The sequence below is a fragment of the Lepidochelys olivacea genome, assembly GCF_965140295.1.
Source record: "Lepidochelys olivacea isolate rLepOli2 genome assembly, chromosome: 3".
NCBI lineage: Eukaryota > Metazoa > Chordata > Testudines > Cheloniidae > Lepidochelys > Lepidochelys olivacea.
Window position 1 is genome coordinate 206,580,776 of NC_140413.1, and position 26,828 is coordinate 206,607,603.

The 26,828-nt window shown below is 41.2% G+C and overlaps 1 protein-coding gene across 2 annotated transcripts in view; it reads left to right on the forward strand.

Annotated features, from left to right (window-relative positions):
• Positions 1–26,828, forward strand: part of CFAP61 (cilia and flagella associated protein 61) — a 216,470-nt gene that overhangs the window by 160,129 nt on the left and 29,513 nt on the right. For both annotated transcript variants that reach the window (XM_084623095.1, XM_084623096.1), the window contains exons 22-25: positions 415–707; positions 6,596–6,923; positions 12,271–12,362; positions 17,756–17,961. In XM_084623095.1, coding sequence (XP_084479221.1) covers positions 415–707; positions 6,596–6,923; positions 12,271–12,362; positions 17,756–17,961 — 919 coding nt within the window. The remainder of the gene's footprint in view (positions 1–414; positions 708–6,595; positions 6,924–12,270; positions 12,363–17,755; positions 17,962–26,828) is intronic.

Sequence of the window (26,828 nt, forward strand, 5' to 3'; positions counted from 1 at the left end):
GTGTTTTCCTGTTAAGGTGATATTTCTATATTTCGTAGAGAAAAAACATATGTTGTGATTTCTATCCTGTGTCTCTAATACGTGCTTTAACTAAGCAAAACGGGGGAAGGGGACAGAGGGGGAAGGAAGGGTAAGGAACAAAATTTTTATTTTAGAGGTTTTCCATCAACATAGTTTCAAGTTCTGGGGTCATAATCCATGTCATACTTCTGCAGTAAGTATTTGCCTACTTTGTAGGATGTTTTGCACAAATTCTTCACTAAATTATCTTAGTTACTGTTGCTATGTAGCATTGTTTGCTTCATCGCATCAGAGCAATAAGGTCAAAGAGAGCAATTCTGTATTATCATCGTCTGAGTTACACTGATAGAGTTGTTGTTGTGTGTCTTAGAATTTTTTTCCCTTTTCCCTCAGGGAATGTCATTGTCTATGGGAATACCATTGACATTTACTCCACAGCACAAACCCTCCTATCTCTTGGAATTCATGGTTCTCGCATACACCTCGTGCAGCCACCACTTAGCTCAAATGTAACTTGCCTTAACAACAATGCAATCGAAAAAGCTGTTAAAGAGGCATTGTCAAAGAACGATGTGTGTGTCTATTATGACAGTATACTGGCACAGTGGAATGAAGGTGACCACCCAGATCCTATAAAATGTGCTTCTTTCACGACTAATACAAGACCATTTAAACTGCAATGTACAGTAAGTATATGCTTTGTATTCCTTTTGTTCAGCCTGCAAAGATAATCAGACCAAGCTAATCCTGGTTGGTTTATCTAGGTTTCAGTGTATCTGGAAGATTTAACATTCACTTATTAATCTGAGGGATTTTTTTAAAAAAATAAAACCATTTTAGATTTCCAAACAGATTTGGATTAAAGAAGTGTTTAAATCAACGGACATACAAATTGCTATTCACTGTTGAATGACAGGTAGTTTTAATTATTTTTCAAAATCATTCTTAAAATACTTACTTACAGTACTCCTACCTATAGTGATCTAAATTTGTTTAGGGAACTGAATTCAAGTCAAATTGTAAGATCACAATGTTAATACTGATATGCATGAAATTTAACCTACACTTATTCTAACTATTTTAAATAGATTTTCTTTACGAGAAGGAAATATGTATCAGCCCTCTAAATTCAGGATTGCAATTAAAATACAATATCGGCACTGCACTATTTGGGCCAATCCTTTAACACTTACTCATCAGTTGGCTTAGTTGTCTGACTAAGAACTGTTTGTATGAATCTAAGTTTCAGGATATGCACTTACAGGCACCCACATGACCATCTTGACATGTCTTTGCTTTGCATGCATTCCCCATTTGTGTAGTAAGTTTGCCCACCAAGTTGGAGGGGAATTCCTCTCATGAGACTCCCAGCAATAAAGTTCCCTCCCAATTCTCTACTCCTGGAATCTATAAACCCTTTCTTCTCCCCAAACATTTCCTCTCGTCTCGCCCTTCCTCCCTCCTCTTAGCAACTTTCCAGTTTCTCCTCCTCCTCCTCCTCCCTATAAACACTTCATTCTTCCTTCCCTTACCCCATCCCTCCCTTCCTTCCTCCCTCCCTTCAACCTATCCTTCTCCCTCCCTCCCACACAGAACCATTAGTCTGCTCTGCCACCAACTCCCTCATTTCCCCTCCATCTCCCCCACACTCCCTCATTCTTTCCCCCTTCGTCTCCTCAAAGTGCCCCTATTGTTCCATCATTCGCCCCTCTCACCTACTTTTTTGTCTCTCCCTTTCTGTTTGCCCCTCCAACTTCATTGCCTTTCCCAGCTCTCCCCCTGCGATGAGTCTGCCATAGTCACTTCCCAACTCCATGCTTTTCTCACCCCAAAGATGGGAGAAAGAGTCCTGCTTTAGTTGCTGCTGATGTCAGGGACTGATCTCCTCTCCTCCTGGCCCCGCCCCATCCCTGTTTGGCGAGGCGAGGCTCTGCTCTGCACTCAGTCATCTGGGTGAGAGAAGCCCAGACACTGAGAATCAGAGCCTGTTCCAGAGAACTGTCTCATTGCAACCGCCTGCCTTCCCAGCCAGGGGACAAAGTGGCTCATAGAGTGTCATGCATGGTAGCAGGCAGCATACCAAAACGTACAATTTTCTTGCCCCCTCTTGACGGATATTATACAGCTGGTAAGTCTAATTTTAGACCTACCATTGTTAGTATTCCTTTAATAATACTGTACTGATTAAATGTTTTAATGTATGAAGAAGCATACATACATCATAGGAACGCTTATCTCCTTCTGCAGTGCCTCTGCTATGCCAAGGTGCCAAACTCCATGCGCCCTTCATTTCCCTCTCCCATTGCAGCCTCTATGTTCTCTTCCATGCCGCCCCATGTGGATGGAATGCTTTCTCCAAATCTTAATGCCAAGTCACAAGTCTCTCCTCAATAACATTCTTCCAAAAGTCTCGCTTCTGCCATGTCACCTACGTTAAAAACTATGTGGGACAATCAAGGCATGTTCATATCTTAATTGTGTAACTGCTCTCATTATTGATCAATCCTTGTTTCACCCAGCCCCTTCCATGCCTTTTTTAATTTGTTTCTTTTCCTCACTTATTATTAGACTTGGCAGCATTTGATTTGTTTAAATAATTTTGATGGATAATGTCAAAGCTTATTTTTAAGCATTTTTTACTATTTTTATCAATTTAAATTTTCATGGTTGTACAAAATTATGGGTTAAGAATTTTTTGCTGATTTTTATCACTTTTAAATTTCACAGTTGTGGAAAATTATGGGAGGTCAGACAATGGTGTTTGGAGTCAGACAATAATTATTTAATGACAGCAGAGACTAAGATTCAAAAAGATAAAGCTTTTTAATCATTAATACACAAACCATCAACATCAATGTAAAGTTTTTAGATTTAAACTCTAATAAGCTCTCTAGCAAAAATGTTCTTTCTTTGACTATCAGTAAATTTTTATTATTGATGGAAATTTTTTTCTCTGTTTGTGTGTGTCTGGTGAAATGGACATTAATTAGCATTTACTGATAAAAAAAATCTAATCCTTCCAAGTCTACTTGTAATATGTTTGCATTCAAGGCCTGATCCAAATTTCCACTGATCCTGAATCATCTTGGGTGAACACCCTGAGATCTAGATTGCTGACATGATTGATGAGAGCATTTTTCAGATGTCTAGTATGGTTTTTCTTTTTTCTTTTTATCAAAAAGGTAATTTTTGACCAAACAATCTATTGCACTTCAAACATTCAGAACTGTGATATGAGTTCATCCAGACTGCATGGGTTGTAATTTCAGCTTTTACGCTCATATGCTTGGGTCAACAGGTCCTCACTCACTTGGCAATATCCTAGGTTTTGGAAGGATTGGTCCATGTACCACAGGGGTTAATTGAGGTAGCTGCCTTACCTTCATGGCTGCTCCAAATGACTCTGGATTTCTTTGTAGCAGGATTCTTCTGTTGTGAGTACCCCAAGGTAGATGAATACATTTACCTGCCCAGGGGATATGTCCTCTTGTGCCAGTGTCTCATTTGATTTGGGATGAAGCCTTGTGTGTCGAAGCTCTTGCTCTGCTAGTTGTCAGAGTATTGTTCGCACCATGCACTTGAGGAAAAGACTTTTACTCATAGTCATAGCTACTGACCAGACTTACTGAGGCACAAACCACATGACCAGTCCTCTGGAAACTGTAGTCTATATGTGAAATGTGATTGTGACAGTTGGTACCCTCAAATTCCCATTGTCAGTCTAAAGTCATCTCCATTTCTACCGCGAATAGGCCTCTAATCTGTCTGCATTTCCCAAAGTCTCTTTTACATCCCTATTAAAATATGCCAAGAGTTCATTCACCCAGTTATATCAAAAGTATTCAACTAATTTGAAGACAGCATCCATTGCAGCTCTCCTATTTTTTGTAGAATTTGTTAAGTTCTTGCTTGAAGCTGTAAATGTACATATTTTGCAGGGAGGGAAATGTCCCTCACTGCAGTCTGATGTGGGAGTGTGAAACAGTGGCCACTTCCAATACGCTCTTGGACTGCCATCTACAGCTGATGCCAGTTTGGGCAGGTTTAAAGTCCTCATTTGCCTAGAATGTCTCCTAGGGAGCTGAACTGCTTACTAATTTCCCCAAAAGTGGGGCATATGCAGAGGGCACTTGAAGAAGAGAGGTTGCTTACCAGTAACTTGTTCCTTGAGAGTATTCTCTGAATAGTCATACTACCTGCCCAGCCTCCCCTTTCTTCACAGTCTCAGATAAAGAATTTCAAAATTAGGGAAGGAACTGAAGGGCAGATGGGGCCACACACATCCCTTTTATACCCTTAAAATCCTCCGCAGGGCCCTGGGGGCAATTGGCCCCAATGGGACTGCTGACTAGAAAAATCCTGCAGCTTGACACCAGGGGTGTTATATTCCACCAGATGCTTCAAAGGAAGGAGCAAGAACCCCACAGTTGGCAGATGTGGGATAATCTGACACCCCTCGTAGGTCTCATCCTGATCCCTAATTATTAGAGATTTTCTTAAGCTTTGAAGCATGAGGTTTAATAACCCTTCCAAAATTTTCATCATAATTAATTATAATCTGGATATTCTTGCTATGCATATAAATATCTAATACCTCTATCAATCTTGCTAAATTCTTGGCCTCAATAGCTTCCAGTGGCTATGAGTTCCACAGTCTAAGTAAAAGAAAAAAAACGAGGAGTACTTGTGGCACCTTAGAGACTAACAAATTTATTTGGGCATAAGCTTTTGTGGGCTAAAACCCACTTCATTAGATGCATCTGATTTTAGCCCACGAAAGCTTATGCCCAAATAAATTTGTTAGTCTCTAAGGTGCCACAAGTACTCCTCGTTTTTGTTTTTTTTTTTGCTGATACAGACTAACATGACTACCACTCTGAAAACAGTCTAAGTAGACATTGTGTTATAACATTTCCTTTTATCAGTTTTGAATTTACTAACTTTTTATTCTTCTTCAAGTGCTTGCTCATGTCGATTCCATTCTAGATGTGTACGCGCCCATGTACACAGTTGTCAGAGATGTTTGCCTTAATGGTATCCGTAGGGTCAGCTGTGGCTCCCTCGGGAGTGCTGCGCTCATGCGTTGGTATATTAGGCGCTGCTGGCCCTACGCCCTCTCCGTACCTTCTTACCACCTGTGGCGGTTGGTTGGAGGCCTTTCCCTTGCCTAGCAAGTGGTTAGCGGTTCTCTCCTTTCTTCCAGCTCTTAGCGTCTTGTAAACAGTTTGTTCACAGTAGTTAGTTAGTAAGTACCTGTTAAGTAGTGTAGTTAGTAAGTTAGGCTATGTCTACACAACAAAGCTTTCAGACATTTACGGCTTAATATGCACTTACCCAGCAGGCCCAAGACGATGCTGGCTTTGGTAGAGCAGTGTTGCAAGCCGCACGGCCATGAACTCTGAGCCTGCCTCTAGGGATACTCTTTGTGAGTCACCTAGAATGGAATCGACATGAGCAAGCACTCGAAGAAAAAACAGTTACCTACCTTTTGTGACTGTTGTTCTTCAAGATGTGTTGCTCATGTCCATTCCATTATCTGCTCTCCTGCCCCTCTGTCAGAGTTGCTGGCAAGAAGGACCTGAAAGGGCATAGGGCTGGTGGTGCCTAATATATCGACACATGAGTGCGGCACTCCAGAGGGTGCCACAGCCGAACCTACGGATACTGCTAAGGCAAAAATCTCCAATGACTGCACGTGACAGTGCACCCACCTAGAATGGAATGGACATGAGTGACACATCTCAAAAAACAACAGTTATGAAAGGTAGGTAACTGTTTTTTTCATTGTTTTTGTTTTTGTGCTGTAAATAAAAGTAAAAAAAATGTTAAGTTAGAAAGAGATGCAAACCTTGTTGAAGAAAGAACATGACATATAATCAAGAAAACTTAAATAGAAAGCTAGCACCTCATAATTCTGATGGAAAAATCTTTTACTTAACTAGTTTATATTTTATCATTCATCTTCATGTACTAATAAATGTTTGAAATTAACCCAAACATTTGTTAGTTGAAAAATAGAATATCATCATATCTACAGAGTATACAAACTAATCTGACAAACATGATAGTTTTGGTTTCTCATAAATATTATAGCTTTAGCATACAAAAATATGTGTAATGAACAAATACCTTTTCAAAGGCATGAAATTGTGTTATTTTCAAGTACACTGTTTTTAAATTTGGCTTGTATGTTGTGTGGGGGAGAGTTTTGTAAAGCCTTGTGTTCTTTATCATATACTTGTAATGACAAAGATAAAATATGTACTTAAGTTCAGGATATTTAAAGTACTAAATAATATATAGCTATTAAAATACAGTACATCTCTTTAACCAGAAAGTAAGAAATTATGAATACTCTTAGCTCAATAAATCTCAGCTCTTTGGGTCCCTTTTACTTTTAATTAATCTCAAAATTTGGTCAGTAGGCCACATCAGGGTATACAAAGTCATGTTGTATTTTGTGCTGTAGTTTGTAAAATAAATAAATCACATGAAATAATGAGTCACACAACCTCATTTATTGTATTAGACAATGACTAATGTAGTATGACCTACACTTATTACATCTTTTTAGGCATTCTTTAACTTTTCCAACAAGGGAGTGGATTATGAAACCTTCAAGGCGATTAATGATGCGTGCCTTGTTTATGATGGAAGACTTGTTATTGATGCCAACTTCCATACTAATGACGTTAGTATCAGAGCAGCAGGTCCTTTAACCAAGTTCTCCAATATATATTATGCAAATGAATGGACACACAGCAATTTCAGTTCGAAAGAGATCGGTTTCCAGCTTGCTGCAGCTATGCTGAATCTCTTTGATCCAACTCTTGAGCCAGTTTCTGAGCCACCAGAAGATCTGGATAGACTCATACCTATGTACAAGGGATGTAAAATTCAAGGTATGTCAAAAACAAATTCTTCAGTCTGTTACACTTCTATGTTTTCTTCAGTACTTTCTTCTGTAGTACAAAATGCCATAGTATGGCATGAATTATATTATTATTGTTGGTATTTTTTGTATAAGTAAATATTAAGTAACAAATTGTTGAACTGTAGTAAATTTTATGCTGTACACCTGAGCTGATGGGTACCTGCAGCAGGAGTAATGTTACTTTATTTATAGTTAACCATGCTAGTGAAGGAAGACTCCATGTCCTCACACTTTTACTACCATCAAACTAGTTCTCTGTTCCATTTGTTTGCTGTTAATTCTTCATCTCTATCCTTAGACTCAATTCTTGATGATAAAGGTGTGTCTAGCTTAACACTGTTTGATGAGAACATGTAGTGCAGCTAATTAGACCACTTATACTTAGCTTGTAACAACACATACAAGTTTTTAGCCTACAGTACTTGAAATCTTTCAGATTTGCCTCTCCCAACCTTGCAGTTTACACCTTTGACCAGTGATGAGCTGCCAAAATCTTAACAACGGGTTCCCTCCTCACCCCACGAGGGGGTCGTTGCCCACCTCTGCCCCCCGGGACTCCTGCCCCATCCAACCCCCCCACATTCCTTGACGCCCCTGCCCCATCAACCCCTGTCCCCTGACTGCCCCCAGAACCAGGCAGGAGGGTCTCGTGGGCCACCGTAGTGGGTGCCCACCCCACCCCTAAGAGCCAGAGGCACCTGCCGGTGGGCAAGGTGGGGAGTCCCGGCAGTGCTTACCTGGGGCAGCTCCCAGAAAGCATCCGGCAGGTCCCTCTGGCTCCTAGGAGTGGGGGAGCATAGCTGGGGGGGAGCAGGGGGAGCAGCCACTCCCCCTACTGATCACATCAAAAGTGGCGCCTTAGGCGCCGACTCCCTGGGTGCTCTGGGGCTGGAGCACCCACGGGGAAAAATTGGTGGGTGCAGAGCACCCACTGGCAGCTCCCCACCCCGCACCCAGCCCCACCTCACCTCCGCTCCGCCTCCTCCCCTGAACCCACCACCCCGCTCTGCTTCTCCGCGGCATCCCCCCCCCCGGCTTCCCGCGAATCAGCTGTTCGGCGGGAAGCCAGGGAGGGCTGAGAAGCATGCCACGGCTTCCTGCTCAGGCCGAGGGTGGTGGAGGTGACTGGGGTGGGGAGTGGTTCCCCTGCGCCGCCCCCCCCCCGCCCCGGCTTACCTGCTGTGTCGCGGACGGCCTTCCTCGCGTCCCGTCCCCCCCCCGCCCGAGCTCACCTCTGATCTGCCTCCCTGGGCCTGAGCGGGAAGCTGTGGCTTGCTTCTCAGCCTGCCCCGGCTTCCTGCACGAACAGCTGATTCGCGGGAAGCCGGGGGGGGCGGGGGCAGAGAAGCAGAGTGGGGTGGCGCATTCAGGGGAGGAGGCGGAGGCACAGCAGAGGTGAGGTGGGGTGGGGAGCTGCCGGTGGGTGCTCTGCACCCACCAAATTTTCCCCGTGGGGGCTCCAGGTCTGGAGCACCCGTGGAGTCGGCACCTAAGGTGCCACTTTTGCCAAGTTAAATTTAGAAGCCCTTTTAGAACCGGTTGTCCCTCGCAGAACAACCGGTTCTAAAAGGCCTTCTAAATTTAACAACCGGTTCTAGCGAACCGGTACAAACTGGCTCCAGCTCACCACTGCCTTTGACTGATTGAATTTTCTGAGAATTTCATATTCATGATCTAATTGTCAGCAACAAACTCTTATGAAACAACTCAGTTTCTTGCTATCTGTGATTTATCCTTGTTCTTATTAGGGACTGAGCCAACAAGTTCAATAAAATAACTTTTTCTCTAATCTTGCCCCAAAGGAATCAGTTTTGATGCTGAAATCTGCTGTAAATGATTCCTAGTAACACATAGAAGGTTACATTTTAGTGTGTCTCTGCACTTCCTGGTTTAGTCCCAAAACAGAAGGTTCAGAATATACCAAGAAATTCTATTCTCTTGTTATTTCACATCGAGCCAAATCCTGGCGGTAACAGAAATTTTGTAAAAAAACACTTAGACTTGTGAGATTTCCAAAATATAGTTAATCTGAAACAAACTGGGTAGCTGACATTTTGGGGGCCAAACTTTCAAAATCCTTTGCAATGGATCAACCACATTGTGTGAAATTCACCCCTACACAGAGAGCCAGCACTAGTGCTCAAGGCTGAGTTGACTGGTTCACAGAGCCTGTGGAGTTGGCCCTGTGTGCAGGTATGATTTCAGCCAATGCGTGCAGGCCTTTGGGCCCCTTAAAAAATCACAGTAGTGTATGCAAATGGGGTAACTGCAAGTAAAATGTGTCCTCTGATCTATTTGCACATGTAGTATGTCTGATATATGTTATAATTGGACCGGCAGAGAAGGAGATAGTCACAGAGGGAGCAGATAGAAAAACAGCTGTCTGCTGTGGTGGTAGATTTATTGTTCTGGCAGCAAAACTGAAACCAATGGGAAAGTGAGGCAAGGGGACTGCAGAGCACCCAAATGTTTAAAGGGACAGGACATCACATTCCTCCACCCTACTTTAAAGAACTTCACAAACATATATACATTATCATTTACATGACTAACAAAAAACACTCTATAACCCAGTTAGAGGTTACAGGTGGCCTACCTCAGACTCTTAAATTGCATGGGATTATTCTGCCCTGGAATAGCAAATCACTAACTAAACAATTTATAAATTCAGATGCACCACCGATGTTCACACTCTTTTGTGATAACATGGTGATGGTGGTGGGGCAGTGTGCTGAACAACAGGAACAGCGGATGATAAGGAATCAGTTGGACCTGGTAAGGAATCAACTAGACCAGATACCAAAGTTTCTTTCACCAAGCCATCAAAATTAGTAGTTTTAACTGGAGATGATTCAATCAGAGGAACAGAAAATCCTACTGGAACATCCTTGGATTTTGGTACTTGCTGAGACTGCAATTGATCCATATGTCAATCAATAGAGTACCACTGGATAGTTTCACCACAGACAAAACAGATCCCATGAATTTTACAAGATCTCCAGGTACCCATTTAATTCCACAACCATATTTGCAAGTCCACACTAAGTCTCCTGCTTCAAAAGAATTCTGACAAATCTCACATCATTGATCAATATGCACAGCTTGGGATTTGGCTGCACCAGAGGCACCATCAGGATGCACACCAACAGGTATGCAAAGATCGCTTCAAGAAAAGAGTTGCAGGTGACTCCTGGATAGTGGCATGTGGGGCATTTCTGTAGACAAGCAAGAAATTGTCTAATTTCTGCTGATGACTCAAAATACATTAGCTCTTAAGGCATGGTTAAGTGTCTGTACAAAATGTTCTGGTAGTCCATTTGTTGCAGGATGGTATGGAACAGAGCATATATGATCATTCCATTTGAAGCTAGGGACCTCTGAAATTCTCCAGAACACAGTTGAGGTCAGTTGTCACTCACCAACTGTAACAATAAACCAAATTGATTAAACAAGGTACAAAGGTGTCCAATGGTCTTGGTAGCTGTAGTAGAAGTCATTCTGAAAACTTATGGCCATTTCAAATGGGCATCAACTACAACCAAAAGTATGTAACCTTCTCATGGTCCAGCAAAGTCCATGTGAATACGTGTCCAAGGAGTCTGAGGCCAAGACCAAGGATATAGATGAACTGGGCCAGGATCATGCTGAATTTGCTAACACATAGCATAGCACTTGATCTTCCTCTCAACGTCTTTGTTGATCCTTGGCCAGCAGACATGACTCTAGGCTATTGTCTTCATCCAAACAATGCCACAATGATCTTTGTGATGACCTTCTAAAACCAGAGGTTGAAGTGATTCTGGAAAGATCACTCGCATTCCCCGTAAGATGCAACCATGATTCACAGATAATTCACATTGACCTGACACGAACTGTGTAAACTGGGGATTCTTATGTCCTAACACTGTGCCTTTTATTACCATTCCCTTCACAAGAGAAAGCATCAACCTTAGCACTTTCTTTGTTGAAGTCTGTGCTAGTAATGGGTAACCAATACATCAAACAGAGATAAAACACTTCATTGGAAGTTTCTTTGGGTTGACGAGAGTGCTATCTGTGCTTGATCAACTTCTGCTTGCTGAGTGCCTACACTGCAGAATGCAGAATTCTTCCTTTGGCTGCAGTTGGGCACCCTCTGCTGGGTGAAACCCTCAGTACAGGATAAATCTGTCTCCCTGCCTGCTTGCACATGGTTCAGCCAAGATGGCTGCTTGTTTCCCCATCACTAGGGTTGCCAGTGTTGGTTGGATGTATTCCTGGAGATTTCATCACATGACATAATCTTTAATTACAGATTCATCTTTAATCCCAGAGACTCCAGACCAATCCTGGAGGGTTGGCAACCCTACTCATCACTGCTCTGTTTAAACAATTCTGGCAGCTCAGCAGCAATGGCAGAAACCTCTTCCTTTGTTCTACTTCTAATTGCCTACTTCCTCCTCTCTAGCTGGCTGGTTCCAGCTATGCCTGAAGCACAATGCAGCAGCAGTCTGCCACCTTGTTTCTAGAAGTTTTTTCCATTCTTAAAATATTATCTGTTTACTTTTTCTTCTTCTTTTTAAGAAAATGGCAGCACTGGACACTCGTGGGATAGAGGGTCCTTATAACCAATATGTTATATTTGGACCCAGCAGAGAAGGAGATAGACACAGAAGGCATGGATAGAAACACAGCTGTCTGCTATAATGGTAGCTTTATCATTCTGGCAGCAAAACTAAAACCAACACAAAAGTGAGGCCACTGGGAAGGGGGAAGTGTAGTGTGTCCAAACATTTAAAGGGACAGGATATCGCAATATATATGCACAAATCCATTGCTTTGTTGATGTATATTTGTGCATAACTGTGTATGTTATTTGCAAGAGTTACATGCTGCACATATCTTTGAAAATGTGTCCTTTGAGATGCACTGTCCGTAGTTTGTCTTTAGTTGCGTACTACATCTTACCAGTTACCAAAAGAAATATAAATAATATATTATTTACTAATAATGGACCAGATTATGATGTCATTTACACAGTTGTAAATCTGGAATAATTCCACTGAAATCAGTGGCTATATTCCATTTTAACACCAATATAACTGGGATCAGAATCTGGCCCAGTGTGACTATTGCACTGAAATACACAAAAATACAAAAACATACACAATATGAATGCCATCAAAAAGCAACATTTTCCTTTTCTCTGAGGAGTTCTTTAGTAAATAACATATGACTTGGGTCAAACTTGCTTGTTTTGTTTTATGGCTGAATAAATAAATTGTGATTTACAACATTAACAAAGATATTAATCTTAGCTGTTTTCTCTGTGGTAGGAGGTGTTCTTCCCGGAGGTTATAATTACTTGCATATTTCCAAACCAGGAATCCCTACACGCTTGGATGTACAAATTGCACAGCCTAATTATGTAAGTATTATTACGGATTTTTTCTTTGCTTTGCCCTTGATTCAGGAACGCATTCTTATTCAGGACATTACTTAAGTACCATGTGCTTGAGTAATGGCCTGAATAATGATGGACTTAAGTATATGCTTAAAAGCTTTCCTGAATCAGGGCTTTTATCAATAGATCCATGAACTGTGATTCTTTATTACCAGTGTCTTTAAGGCATTTTTAGCTTTTCATTTACCAGAAACCTAAATTCACAGGCATACTACAAATACAATATACACACAAACAACCTAAAAGGACTGATTCTCTAAGATACCATCTGTGCAACACCTTCACTCATGGCATGAGGCCAACAGAACCCTCATAGCTTTTCAGGGGTTTTTGGTTCCCTAAGTTCAGAGATCCTTAGTAAGAACAGAGAGTTTAAAGGGGAGAGATAGACTTAGAACGGTGGTTCCCAAACTGGGGTTTGCAGAACGTTACAGGGGGGTTTGCCAGAAAAATTTCACTAATGGCGGCCAGAGGACCCCAGGCATTGGAGGCAACAGGTGAGATCCAGTTGCAGGGCAGATAGCCTGAGCCCCAGGGAGAGCGGGGCAGGGCAGTTGGGGCTGGCAGCCCGAGCCCTGCCCCTGTCAGCGGGAGAGCTGGCAGCCCGAACCCCAGAGCTCAGCGCGGGGCTAGCAGCCCGAGCCCCAGAAAGAGCGGGGCTGGGCAGTTGGGGCTGGCAGCCCGAGCCCTGCCCCTGTCAGCGGGAGAGCTGGCAGCCCGAACCCCAGCGCTCCGCGCAGGGCTGGCAGCCCAAGCCCCAGAAAGAGCGGGGCTGGGCAGTTGGGGCTGGCAGCCCGAGCCCTGCCCCCATCAGTGGCGGAGCTGGCAGCCCGAACCCCAGGGAGAGTGGGGCCGGGCAGTTGGGGCTGGCAGCCTGAGCCCCGCCCCCGTGAGTGTGGGAGTCAGCAGCCTGAACCCCAGCGTTCCATGCAGGGCTGGCAGCCCAAGCCCCGATGGTCAGCGGGACCTGCAGCCCGAGCTCAGTTGAACTCAGTTGACCAGGGCGGTCAGTGGGGTCCAGCAGCAGGAGCCCCACGGAATGCGGAAGAAATTTAAACTTAAATCTCTGGAAATGTTCATTTTTAGGAGGGGGTTCACGAGATTTCACAATTTAGTGAAAGGGGTTCGCAGGCTGTTAAAGTTTGGGAACCACTGACTTAGAAGAAGCTATGAAAATCAAATCATTGGTCCCCCTCTCTTTTGGGTTCTGTGTCATGGATCCAGAAGGAACCTTACAACAGCCCTTTTGGGGGAGGCCTCACAAGGAGTGTCTCCTCTACTCTAAATACCAAAAGCATTATTAGAACTCTTTCACTGCACCTTTTGACTTGTTCACAGTCCTCTTAAAAGATAACATCTTTTAAAACATTCCAAACACTTCATGTACATCATCAAAGAACATACTGCAGAAAGAAATGAGAAGAACTAGCAAAACGCTGTGGGAGTAAGAGAGCTTGCTGTAACCTAGCAACTAATTTTACAAAACTAGAACATGAGCACAGCTCAAAATATACCTGTGAAATATTTGGCCACAACACTGATATATGAGGTTTAAAATGCATGATTATCTTTTGTCTATTCATTCGGTAGCTGATTGATTTTGGCTAAGTGAAAGAAAGCACAGTCACACCAGAATTAACCTCCAACACCATTAGTATTTCAGTTGTAGTGGTCTTACAGTAAAGCCTAGAGTCTCCAGCGAGGATTGGGGTCACATAGTGCTGGGAATTTTAGAAAAATATAGTAAGAAACAGTCCCTGCTATGAAGAATTTACCATTTAAATAGATCAAACAGACTGCATCTCCGAAAGAGAGTGGGTAAGTGATTTATCCAAGGTCACGTGGCATGTCTACGGTAGAACTGGGAGTAGAACCAGGTTTCCTAGTCCCAATATAGTGCCCCATCCACTAGACCACACTACCTTTTGGCAGTTTAAAAGGCTGCTCTGCGGGGTTATTTCTCACAAAATTCAAGCAAAATAGAAACAATAAGCATCCTCTGCTGAGTAGAAGGAAAAGCGAGTTCAATAAGTATACCTTCATTTGTACGCTTTTTGGGCCAGATCCTCAGCTGGTGTAAATCTACATAGCATCATTATTTTCGACAGAACTATGTTGATTTACACAAGTTGAGGATTTGGCTCTGTAATTTTAGGAGGTGCTCTAGTACTTCAGTGATGGAGGTCATAGAAAAACCTACATAGATGTAGCACCTGAACAGATGAATATGGTGAAAGAATTGCATGACTAGATGATAACTGCTCTTGCAGCTTGTCAAGACGAAAGTATAATTTTTAGATACTGTAGTTGATAAATACAGTTTACCCTAAAGGCTGGGATGGCTAAAAGTGTAATATGCATTTCTAAAGTTAGTACAACTATATTAAAGTAATAATAAACAGTGATTTACCAAAGAGAATATTTACTAATGTGGTTTAACATCTATGTGAGGTCACTGTTATCTTTGGATAATAGCAATTCCAAATCAACTCCAGGAAAAAAAAAATCTTATATCAAGGTCATTGCTCAACAAAATCGCTGCAGAAAACCAAAATGCTTGGTTAAGAGATATTTGCTCAATGCACCTGTTTTAACCTTTACATTCTTTTGTAATTCACTAAATTTTTGTGTAATTTAATTATGCTAAAATACTGGACTTTGTGTCTTTTCTTATACTGTTAGCAATGCTAAATGAGTTTCCTTTTATTTCTGTCTGGTTACTGACTTGGCTATTCTTGCATCATAATAGTAGTTTTTTTAATCCACTGTCCCTTGTTACTGTAAGCTATTTTTGATAATAAAAGTAAATAAAAGAGCTTAAGTCTGAATCTTCCAATTGATCGCATGCAGGCAGACTTCTATACCATCTAGGTCCCCACTGACTTCAAAGAGGTGCCACAGCAGGCAAATGGCCATTTTTAGACTTCATTCTGACTAACAGGGAGGAAATGGTTGAGAGTCTGAAAAGTTGAAGGCAGTTTCGGTGAAAGTGAGCATGAAATGATAGATCTCATGATATTAAGGAAAGGAAGAAGTGAGTGCAGCAGATTAAGGACAATGGGCATCAAAAAGCAGACTTTAACAGATTCAGAGACCTGGTAGGTGAGGTCCCATGGAAAGAAAATCTAAGGGAGAAAGGAGTTCAGAAGAGCTGGTAGTTTCTTAAAGCAACAATATTAAAGAAGCAACAGCAAGCTATCTTGAGGCAAAGGAAAGATAGGATGAGTAGTCAGAAGCCAGCGTGGCTCCATCAGGAAGTCTTTAATGACCTGAAAATCAAAAGGGAGTCCTACAAAAAGTGGAAACATGGATAGACTGCTGAAGAGGAGTACAAAGGATTAGCAGGGACAAAATCAAAAAGGCTAATTCACGAAATCAGAAGGCCTCAGGTACACCTAGCAAGAGGCATATAAAAGGTAATAAGATGACATTCTATTAATACATTAGGAGCAAGAAAAAGATGAAGGAAAGTGTAAGTACTCTGCTTCGTGGGGAAGGAGAGCTAATAATTGATGCCATCAAGCAGGCTACATTGTTTAATGCCTATTTTGCTCCAGTCTTCACTAAAAAGGTTAATAGTGACCAAATATTCAACACAATTCATATTAACAAGGGGGAAGGAACAAAAGCCAAAATAGGGAAAGAACAGGTTAAAGAACATTTAGATAGGTTAGAGGTATTCAAGTCAACAGGACCTAATGACATTGATCTTAGGATACTTAAGGAACTAGCTGAAGCAACTTTGGATTATCTTTGAGAACTCATAGAGAATGGTTGAGATCCCAGAGAACTGGAGAAGGGAAAATATAGTACCAACAAAGAGAGCCTGGGAAATTATAGACTAACTTCAATAATGGAAAGTTTCTGGAACAAATTATTAAACAATCAGTTTGTACGTACTTAAGGGATAATAGGGTGTAAGTAATAGGCAACATGGATTTGTCAAGAACAAATCATGCCAAACCAGCCTAATTCCCTTCTTTGACAGGGATACTGGCCTAGTGGATAGATGGGAAGCTATAGACGTGATATATCATAATGATTGACTCATTCCCACATGACTTTCTCATAAGCAAATTAGGGAAACGTGGTCTAGATGAAATTATTATAAAGTGGATGCATAACTGATTGAAAGCACATACTCAAAGAGTAGTTATCAGTGGGTGCTGTCAATCTGGGGGAATGTGTCTATTGGATCTTGCAGTGGTCTGTCTTGAGGTCTAATACAGTCAATATTTTTTAATGACATGGATAATGAATTAGAGAGAGTGGTTATAAAATTTATGACTGACACCATGTTTGGAGGGGTTGCTAGCACTTTGGAGGACAGGATTAGAATTCAAAATGACCTTGATAATTTGGAGAATTGGTCTGAATCAACAAGATGAAATTCAGTAAAGACAGGTGCAAAGTACTACACTCAGGAAGGAAAAATTAAATGCACAACTACAAAATAGGGAATAACAGGCTAGGCAATAGTACTGCTGAAAAATGGTCTAGGGGTTATAGTGGATCTCAAATTGAATATGAGTGAACAATGTGATGCAGTTGCAAAAAGGCTAATATCTTTCTGGGGTGTAATAACATGAGTGTTGAATGTAAGATATGGGAGCTAATTGTCCCACTCTGCTGGACACTGGTGAGTCCTCAGCTGGAGCATTGTGTCCAGGTCTAGTCTCCGCACTTTAAGAAAGATATTAACAAACTGGAGAGAGTGCGGAGGGAAACAAAAATGATCAAAGGTTTAAAAAACCTGACCAATGAGGAAAGGTTACAAAACCTGGGCATGTTTAGTCTTGAGAAAAGAAGGCGGAATGGAGATCTGATAACAGTGTCCAAATATGGTAAGGGCTGCTCTAAAGAGGATAGTGATCAATTGTTCTCCATGTCTACTGAAGGTAGAACAAGAAGTAGTGGACTTAAGCTGCAGTAAAGGAGATTAAAATTAGATATTAGGAAAAAACTTTCTAATTATAAGGATAGTTTAGCACTGGAATAGGCTTCCAAAGGAATCTCTGTCAGAAGTTTTTAAGAATAGATTACACAAACATCTGTCAGAAATGGTCTTCGTTTACTTGGTCTTGCCTCAGATCAGGGGGCTGGACTAGATGACCTCTCAAGATCCCTTCCAGTCGTATATTTCTATTATTGTGCCATCAGCTTTACTAAGGCACCTTGCTTTATAAACTACATTTCCTATAGCTGCTATTTGCTACTAAAATCTTCTTAGTTTCAGAAAGAGCTAGTGAACTATCAGGATGTGTAACAACAGTGTTAGCTGATACGATACATGTGCCAATTAGAATGTCCCCTCAGTCTAAATAGTTTTCTTAATATTCATACTATTTTTGTTCCAGGGGATGGAAATCATAACAGGAGATGCAACAAAGGGGAATTACTTCAGGATACATGTGAACCAGTACAGTATTGTAGAAACCATTACCTGCCTTTCAAAGGAGCCCTTCCCTGTCTCCAACTACATTTGTTTGTTTGGCCAGCATGAGCGGGTCCTTAATAATCTTTGTTCTCGCTGGAAGGAGGGATTGATCAAAGATCTTTATAGGTAAGATGAGAGCAAATTCTGCTTTCTGAATAAAATTGTTTCCTTTTATCACAGTATGCATTCTATGCCTAACTACTCTATTTGCTGCCCTGGAATACCTGGAAAACTAAGGCTCTTTAACACACATGTATGTATATAAATCTTTCAGTAAGTTGGCTAAGTCATTCATTGCTGTCTAACAGCAAAAGTATTTCAGAGACTTTCTTTCTGCTCCCAAAATTTTATTATAGATGAGTGATAGCCGCTATGTTATGAAGGTTGCAACCAGCTTTTATTTAAAAAGCCTAATTTTAGCACCCCTGAAACCTGGACTTGGAAAATTAATTTGGCCTCAAAATTACCTAACTTACTTGGAAGGCAAAGGAGAATGTTTATGTAAAGTGTGGTTGAATTTCATGAAACCGTTTTTAGTCATATGTCATTGCAAATATTTGAAGTAATGTGTTATGTGTGGAATTGGGTCTAGTCATGACATTCCTGCGCTGATTAGTTTGTGGCTGCTTACCTGGCAATGTAACAGACTCTCTGGACTTTCCCCTCTAGACTTTCCATGTCCTGTGTGGCAAACTGTGCCTGGACTCTACCTGGACGCACAACAGAGATTCCCGTACCAGTTCTCAGCAGGGGGATGGTTATAGAGATTCTCTATAAAGCTGATCTGCTTCTGCCATCTGTGGTTAGGTATGAGGAAGTCGTTTGGACTAAGAATTTGAGGCAGAGCCCAGTTCCAAAATTCTTCTCTCAAATGATAAAAGACAGTAAACCCTGTTTTGGAAAAGAGGCCTGGTTATTTCCGTTTCTTATGTCTCCTTCCAGAGAATTTTGTGTGGCTTTTGGAAATTTTTCTCTTATTGAACAAGGTATTTCAGGGATATGAGTGTCTGAAAAATGAGAGAAAGTGTTTTTGAAGTCTTCTGATGCTTTTTTGCAGTGTCATATTTCAGAAGTGCCTTGGCCTACAGACACTGCAAATTTATTTTATTTAGCAGTCCTCAGTCAGAGCCAGTGCTTTTAAAGACAGCTTCTGCAAAGGAAAGTTATGCATCAGGACTTTATTAGAATTCTTTGATGATGTCAATAAAATAGTGGATAAAAGAGAACTAGTTGACATCATTTATTTGGACTTTTTAAAAGTCTTTGATAAAATGCCTCACAAGTCTACTAAAGAACCTAAGTAGTCATGGAATGAGAGGCACCAAATACTGTCCTGGAACAGAAACTGAGTAAGAGACAAAAAAGAAAGAGTAGGAGTGGATGGTAAATTTTCATTATGGTAAAAGGTTAACAGTGGGGTGCCAACAGGTTCCAAAGTCAATCCGGTCTTGTTTAGTATATTTATAAATGATTTGCAGATGGTGGCAAAATTTGCAGATAAAACAAAATTATTTAGGTGAGTCAAGACTAGACAAGACAGAGAGTAATTTCACAGGATGTATCCAAGCTTGTGAACTGGCAGCATGGTGGCAGATGAAATTTAATGTTGACAACTGTAAAATAATTAACATAGGAAAGAATAATCTGAACTACTCATACACCTTAACGGATGCTAAATTAGCTGCAACAACTCAAGAAAAAGACCAGGTCTTGACAGAAGACTGTTCAGTGAAAAATCTCCACTCAATATGCAGTAGCAGTTGAAAAAGCAAAATGGGATAAAGCATGATACTGTATATATTACAATGCCATTATGTAAATCAAAGGTGAGCCCTTATCAGGATAGCTGTATTCAGTTCTAGTCACCCTGATTCAATATCTTCAATCTTCAGTATCTGTCAGAAAGGGAGGGCTTCGGATATGGGCAGGGAAAATCATTAGAGGCATGGGAAAATTCTTACAAAGGGAGAGTGAAAAGACTGGAACTGTGTACTTTGGAGAGGAGATGAATAAGAGGGATAAAGATATAAAAAATGGTATTTAGAAAGTTGATTGGAAACTTCTGTTCGCCTTTTCTCCAAACACAAGAACAAAGGCGGTATTCAATGAAATTGAAAAGTGAAAAAGGAAATATTTTTTCACACTGCGCACAATTCACTTGTAGAAATCACTGCCACAAGATAACACTGAGGCCAAAAGCTTAGCAGGATTCAAAAAAGAATTGGACATTTATATTGATAGCAAGAATATCCAGAGATACAATAATAAGAATTAAAAACCAAGAGTTTTGGAAGGGATATAAACCTCCCTGTTTCAGGGCAGAAACAAATCCTGACTATTGAGGGTTAGGAAGAAACTTTCCCTATGGGCAGGTTATTCCAGATTTCTTGCATATTCCTCTGAAGCATCTGGTGCTGGCCACTGTCTGAGTCACTAGTCTAGAAGGACCGCATGTCTGATCCAGTCTGGTAATTCATATGGTTCTGTGTGCTTATTTTTGGATTGTTGCATGGTTCATGTTGGAGATACTCAAAATCTTTTGAACTTCTCAGACACTTGTGAGCTCTTTACAAATTTTAGAAATTTCGCCATCAGCATGTGTATTTCCCAACTTCTGCACTCCAGCTGATTTCAAAGACTTTGAAAGCCCTCTTCCTTAATGTACCAAAGCAGTTGTGCACAGATAAACATGGGGATGTGGGAATGCTTCCTGAAAATCACAGGAACCAGACTTTCAAAAATGTAAATATAACCCTCACTTAGAATTTCCTGGCTTCCAGTTTTGTTTTGTTTTATTTGTTTTTAATATAATTGCAAGGTTCCAATAAGGCTTTTTACTAAAGAACAAATGAGCATTTACAGCCTTAAATTATTTTAAGAAAATATGTTGTCTTTGAAGATGGATAATAATTTCAGTTGTGCAGCCTGAAACAATGATAAGAGAGTAACCAGATCAGATACTTCAGAGCGTAAGACTGATTCCCTCTTTCAGGAAGTACTTTATTGCACATATTAAGCATTGCACAGTTGCAGAGATGCATTAAGGACAAGGCTATCCTGCCTATTAAACGTTAGATACTGGCCACTTCAGGGGCAGAATCAGATTAGATGGACCAGTGAACTAATCTGGTATTGCCACCCTGTGGGTCTTGAAGTTACATTTCTACAAGCAGTCAGGGCAGTTTCATGTCTGCCAGTAGTCAGGTTTTTGCCTCTTGTTCAGGCAGTGTGTTGTTTTTCCCAAGCTGTCTGATACCAGCCCGCTTTATTATTATTATAATTAATGTTGTTGTTGTTGTTGTTATTTGTATTACCGTAGTGGCTAGAAGGTCTAGTCACGGAATAGAACCCCACCGTGCTAGGTGCTGTTTTGCATGAGAATACTGGGCCACATAATGCCATGTACATTTGTTAGCTGGCATACATCATCCTCTTCAGTTAATGGTGGAAGGTTTTTTTGTGTTCATTTTGGGGAGGAACATGTTACTAAGTGTCTCCTTAAATAGTGAAGTCCTTTGAAAAGGATTCACACTCCCTTAGCAAGGACTGGACCTACATCTTGTCAAGGACCCTCAGTTGTGTGGCGTTTGATTTCTCCTCCTGATATCTCTCTTCCATGTAAATATTCTGGCATTTATCTATTTGGCTGGTCTGTTCTCCCTATCCTGTGCAGGAAGATAGGGTTGAACCAGATGAAAAAAACCCTCAGTAATGTATTACTTGAACTCGTACATTTTTTAAGTTTCCAGGTCAATGTTTCTATGTTCCAAGTACGAAACATTTTTCTCTAGGTAAGTCTTTCCTATGGCAATCTACATAGAGGATTGTGAAGTTTCTGATTTATTAATATATCAGAGATTGGTTTTGATTTACAGGAAAGGTTAATTTTGATTTACGGAAAAGGTATGGCACATAGAAAATGTGAAGTTAAAATAAAGAGTGCATTACCAATAGCAGCTAAAGAATAAGATACTGAGGGAGAATAAGATCACTATAGTAGGGATGGACTAAGATGGCAACGTTTATTTACATTTTCACTGATACTGCTCAGTTAATACATTTTTAGATTTACCATGAAAATGACTCCATAATCTGGTTGTAGTTAGATGTCATCAGTCTTTTTTTAATTGCTTATATTTGTGTTAGTGTGTGTGCACGCAGCTGTGGCCACATCTTTATCATGAACCACGAATTGTTCCCGACACTTTTGCCTTTGTTATGGCCCAGACATGGTTACAGTGTCACTTGTTGTTAGACATGCTAGCAAGGTTCACACCAGTGGCAGCAAAAGGAAAGATGAATGGTTAGCAATTGACCTTGGCAAAAGCAACAGTTGTTCCCTTTTCCTCTGCTGCTGTCTAAAGTGCCTATACAGCTCTGCAGCAATTCAGGACTGATCGTTAGCTTGTTTTATTGTCTTTCATTCTTTCATGTTAGACATGGTTTCATATATACCACTCAACCAAGTTCAGGACCCCTTCTGGTTCCTCTGTTTCTCCTTCCACTGATTCATTCTCTCTCTTGTAAAGATCGAGCAGTATTAGTGGTGATGCTGAGATCATAAGGCAGTAATCTCAGAAGTGGCAGTGGATGGCAGAATCATGATTTCAATAGCAACATGGTCGCTCAGGCTTTCTGTATGAGAGGAGGCAGACAACAGGTTCAGCAGCATTTATATTAGTGGCAGAAATGCTACACCTACAGTTTTTATCAAACTTGTAATTGCTACTGATGAGCTTTCCAAGGACATGTCATCTTCTGGATGCCAAAATCCACAACCAGATGAATAAATCGTACTGTATTGAGCGCATGAATCACTCCTGACTGCATATTTTTGGATTTACTCTGGGACATGTGAGGGAGAGAACTCTCACCATGTATTAAAAAACAAAACAAAGCAATAAAATGTCTCAATTAGAGCTGTTCAGATCCCAGAATTCCCATTCCATGCGAAAATCCAAAATGTCAAAACTTCAAAATTGTGATGTTTTTCCACTGAACAAAATTCCAAAATTTCATTTTTTAAAAAAATTAAATTTTGTTTTGACCTCATCAAAATGTTTACTTTTGATAAGGTCAAAATTGTTCAACCATTAGGTGACCTGGAAAGCTTGTCTGCTAGCCAGCTTCTCAGCAAGCTGGCCAGGGAGCCCAGTCACCAACCAGGATCCAGGAAGCCAGCCAGGCAGACCGCAACCGGGCAGCTGGAAATCTGGCAGGCTTGCCTGCTGTCCAGTCCCTGAACAACTCCTGCTCACCTTGTGGAAGGGCAGGCTCTCCGGCTGCCCACCTTGCTTGTGTATCCAGGCTTGCCAGGTAGCCAGCCAGCAAACTGGGGAGCCTGGTTAACTAGGGAACCCTGGCAGCTGGACTTCCTGCCTGGTTTCCATCAAAGCTTTTGGCAAGCATCAACATGTTCCTGTGGCACATTTCAGTTCCAGTGAATCAGCATTTTCCAGAAGAAAATTGTTCCAGCAGAAAATTTTCAACCAGCTCTAGTCTCTATACACTTACTGTTTACAGTATACTTGTGTTCAGACAGCTGGGCAAAATGAAATCACTATGATAGATTCCAACAGCTAACGCCAGTTGAATTGTTTTTGCTTCCTAAAAATTAAAGGATTCTTACTGTACATAGCATCAGGATTTCACATTGGGAAGCCCAGGGGAATGACATAGGGGCTGGTGTTTGCCTTCGTTGAAGTAAAGGCGTCCTTATTGCGTACCTTTGTGTCTCCACCCCCCAGGTATCTCAGCACTGTTGAATCCTTTGGGGGTGATGGAGGCATTCTATGAATGTAAAAGTAGTAACAGGCAGAAGATGGCACTGGCCCAGCATGCTCCAGTCAGGGCTTCCTACCCCTGGTCCAAAATGCAGTGGTTGAAACTTCACTTAGGAAAATCTGTGACTGAGAAAAACAGTAATTATAGCCTACTGCTTAGAAGGAATTACCAGTAAAAGGAAGTGAGAGAGAGAGAGCAAGAGATGGCTAATTATTCATCATAGCAAAGGCTCTCAACTGTCATCAGAGAACAGCATTGTTTACTTTGTTCTTGCACAGATCACCCTGGCAGCCTTCCCCACCCCCACCCCCCACAGGCACACGCTAATAACCTTTTGAAATAAGCCTTAATGGGTATCTGGTCTAAACTTCTTTGAGCTTTAATTCTTGGTCTTGTATTGTACCTTTAGCCTATAGTGTGAACAGGTCTTGCCCTAGATTCTTTGTACAAGCACATCAAGTACTTCTACACAAGGCTTAAGTCCCCTCTCAATCACCCTTTTTCAAGGCTTAACAAATTTGACTCTTGAAGTCTATGCCCAGAAGGCAGATCCTCCCCCTGCTCCATCCAATTAACTTTGCTGTCTTACTCCACAGTTTGACAAACCCTTGAACATACTGTGCAAACAACATTGCACACAGTATTCCAGATATAGTTGGGGTAGATGAGACATTAACTTTCTGAATATGTAGGTCATTTCTTTGTAATTACACCCACCAACCTATAGGTCTCCCTTGCTTCTAAAGCACCTGTGTCCTTATCTTCATGCTGGGATCCCTCCAGAAAGAATCTCCATAGAAACCACAAGCCGGTTGTCAGGGTTGCAAATAAGGACAAGGCACAAACATTTCATAAGACGTACATTTTCAATTGCTGGATAGATGAAGACCCCTTGAGTGGACACATTAATGGGAGGATTTGGGGCAGCCAGTATCATAGAGGTAACAGGGGTGACTGGATCAGACAAGGTTACCTTATCTTATCCCAGGAGAGTCACACATGCAGGAAGAATCCCCAGCTTCAGTCAAGGTTTGGCTACATGTCCCACAGGTCTTGCCTTTCTCCATGTAACCATGGATTATCTGGTGGCTGAAACTCATTCACACCAGGATCTAAGCCACATGCTCAAATTACTTGTTGAGGAGCCAAGGGCAAGACAGTCTACTGCAGCAGGGGGAATGAGACACTAGCAGACAGAACTCAGCTGCTCTTGCCTCCTCCCACTGTAGTCTATTCCTGTACGGCCTGCCAGGGAAGAGGGAGGTCTGAGGCAATAGAGAAGATATAACAAGAGAGAAAAAGATGGAAACAAATTGTCTGCAAAAACCAAAGTGGCAGGCCTTCCTCAAAGCAATATGGCACAGGCAGCTACTTCTGTCAGATGGAGGCAGAACAACCGTCTTGCAGGGCAGATCCTGGCTATATATAGCGGGAACTCTTAGGTGCCAAAATTTCTATTTGGTGAGTTGCCTACATAAGTGCTGCTGGGCATGGTTATCCAGTAGCCTGTTTCCATACTGGTGGATTCCTTGTGTATGAGAATGTATAACATAGATTATGATATACTATTGCCATTTTATAACGGAGCTATCCAGCCACAGAACACAGTCTAAGGTCACTTTTGTTCCAGGAAGTACTGCTACATCTTCTGAGTAATCCTTTTGTTTATTTTTTGAAAAGTTTGAAAATATCTTAATCTTCTGTCAAGTTCAGTGCTGTTGACTTGTTGCAGAAGGTGAACATAAAGTTTAATCAAGAGGAGAAGTAATTGGTGGTGTTAGTTCACTTTCCTAATCTATACATGTACCAGTGAATTCATGCCTGATGACACTTAGTGAATGAGGACAAAATTAGGAGCACAAAGTCTCCATAATTATTAGTATATTCTTTTAGATATTTTATAAATCATACCATACACGCTCACATAAAAAATTTCATTCGAAGAACATCATTAAGGTTGCAAAGTTAAGAACTCCAGAATTAGAATATGCCGTATTCAGGTTCCTTGTGCAACCTTAATTCAGCCTCCTGTGTAAGCATTATGATACAGTCTTTAAACACATGATGACTTACTATTTTTTCCACAGGACCCCACCTCATTCCATGGACAGGATAGACATTGCTCCCTTAATGAGCAGCTTTTCAATATTTTGTTTTCCCCTCATTGTTCATTGTGTGGCCCCAGGCCTTATTTACTTCACACTGTTCAAACCTTGCTCTGAAGACCGAATTATTAATTTCGTCATGGGCTTTTCTGTGGTACTCATCACTAGAGTATCGGAGTGCTTCATAAACATTAATTAATTTATTTTTACAACACCCCAGTGCGGGTGGTGGTAGTATTATCCTCGGCATCACGCCTCTGCCAAATTTCAAGGCTCTGCCCCAAAGCATGAGGCACGGAAGCGTCTCAAGAAAAGGTTGCCAGAAATGTGTAACATGGGCAAAACAAGTATTTTTCCTCCGTCTCATTCTAGGAAATGGCTGAACTGTTTTGGCTGAAATTTTCCAAAAACTTCAGTCCTAACCGACAACGGATATAGAAGAATTCAGCACAAATGTTGAAAGTTTGGCAAAATTATAAGCAACTAAAAAGAGGATCTTACAATGGGAAGTGTCGGGCAACTTCAGTAATAGGTAGTGCTACCTGCTTTGCCTATAATAAATCATTCTGTTGAGACAGGGCAATCTGCAACTGTCCCCGATATCCCTGTCACGCATCTTCCCTTAGAGTACGTCACTTGCATAGAACTCTGAAAGTATTCCTTAATATATATCTTTTTAAAACCTACTCATTAGAAAGAAATAAAACATAAAACATTATGTTTCTGCATCTCTTGTGAGATTCTCAAGTCTTGAGGCTTTGATCCAAAGAAAAAATTCTGTGTGTGTGTGAGAGAGAGAGAGAGAGAGGAAAAAATAATAACTTTACGTTACTGCAGTCAGAAAGCACAAGAGTCTCCTTTTCATTGAGTAAATTACATTTACACCCATTTTAAGGCCCCTTTACATGGTCAGAGTGGTGTAAAGGGACCCTAGTGGATGAGAAGTAGGCCTACAGAAGTGCTCACAGTCTAATCAGTTACATTTCTCATACTTACTGTAATTTTGCAATATGTATTTTCTCTCTCTCTTTTTTTATGACAACTCTGACTTGGGGAAGTCCCTTACTGTAAGGCAAGAAAATCCTAGCTCTGTTTTAATCCCTT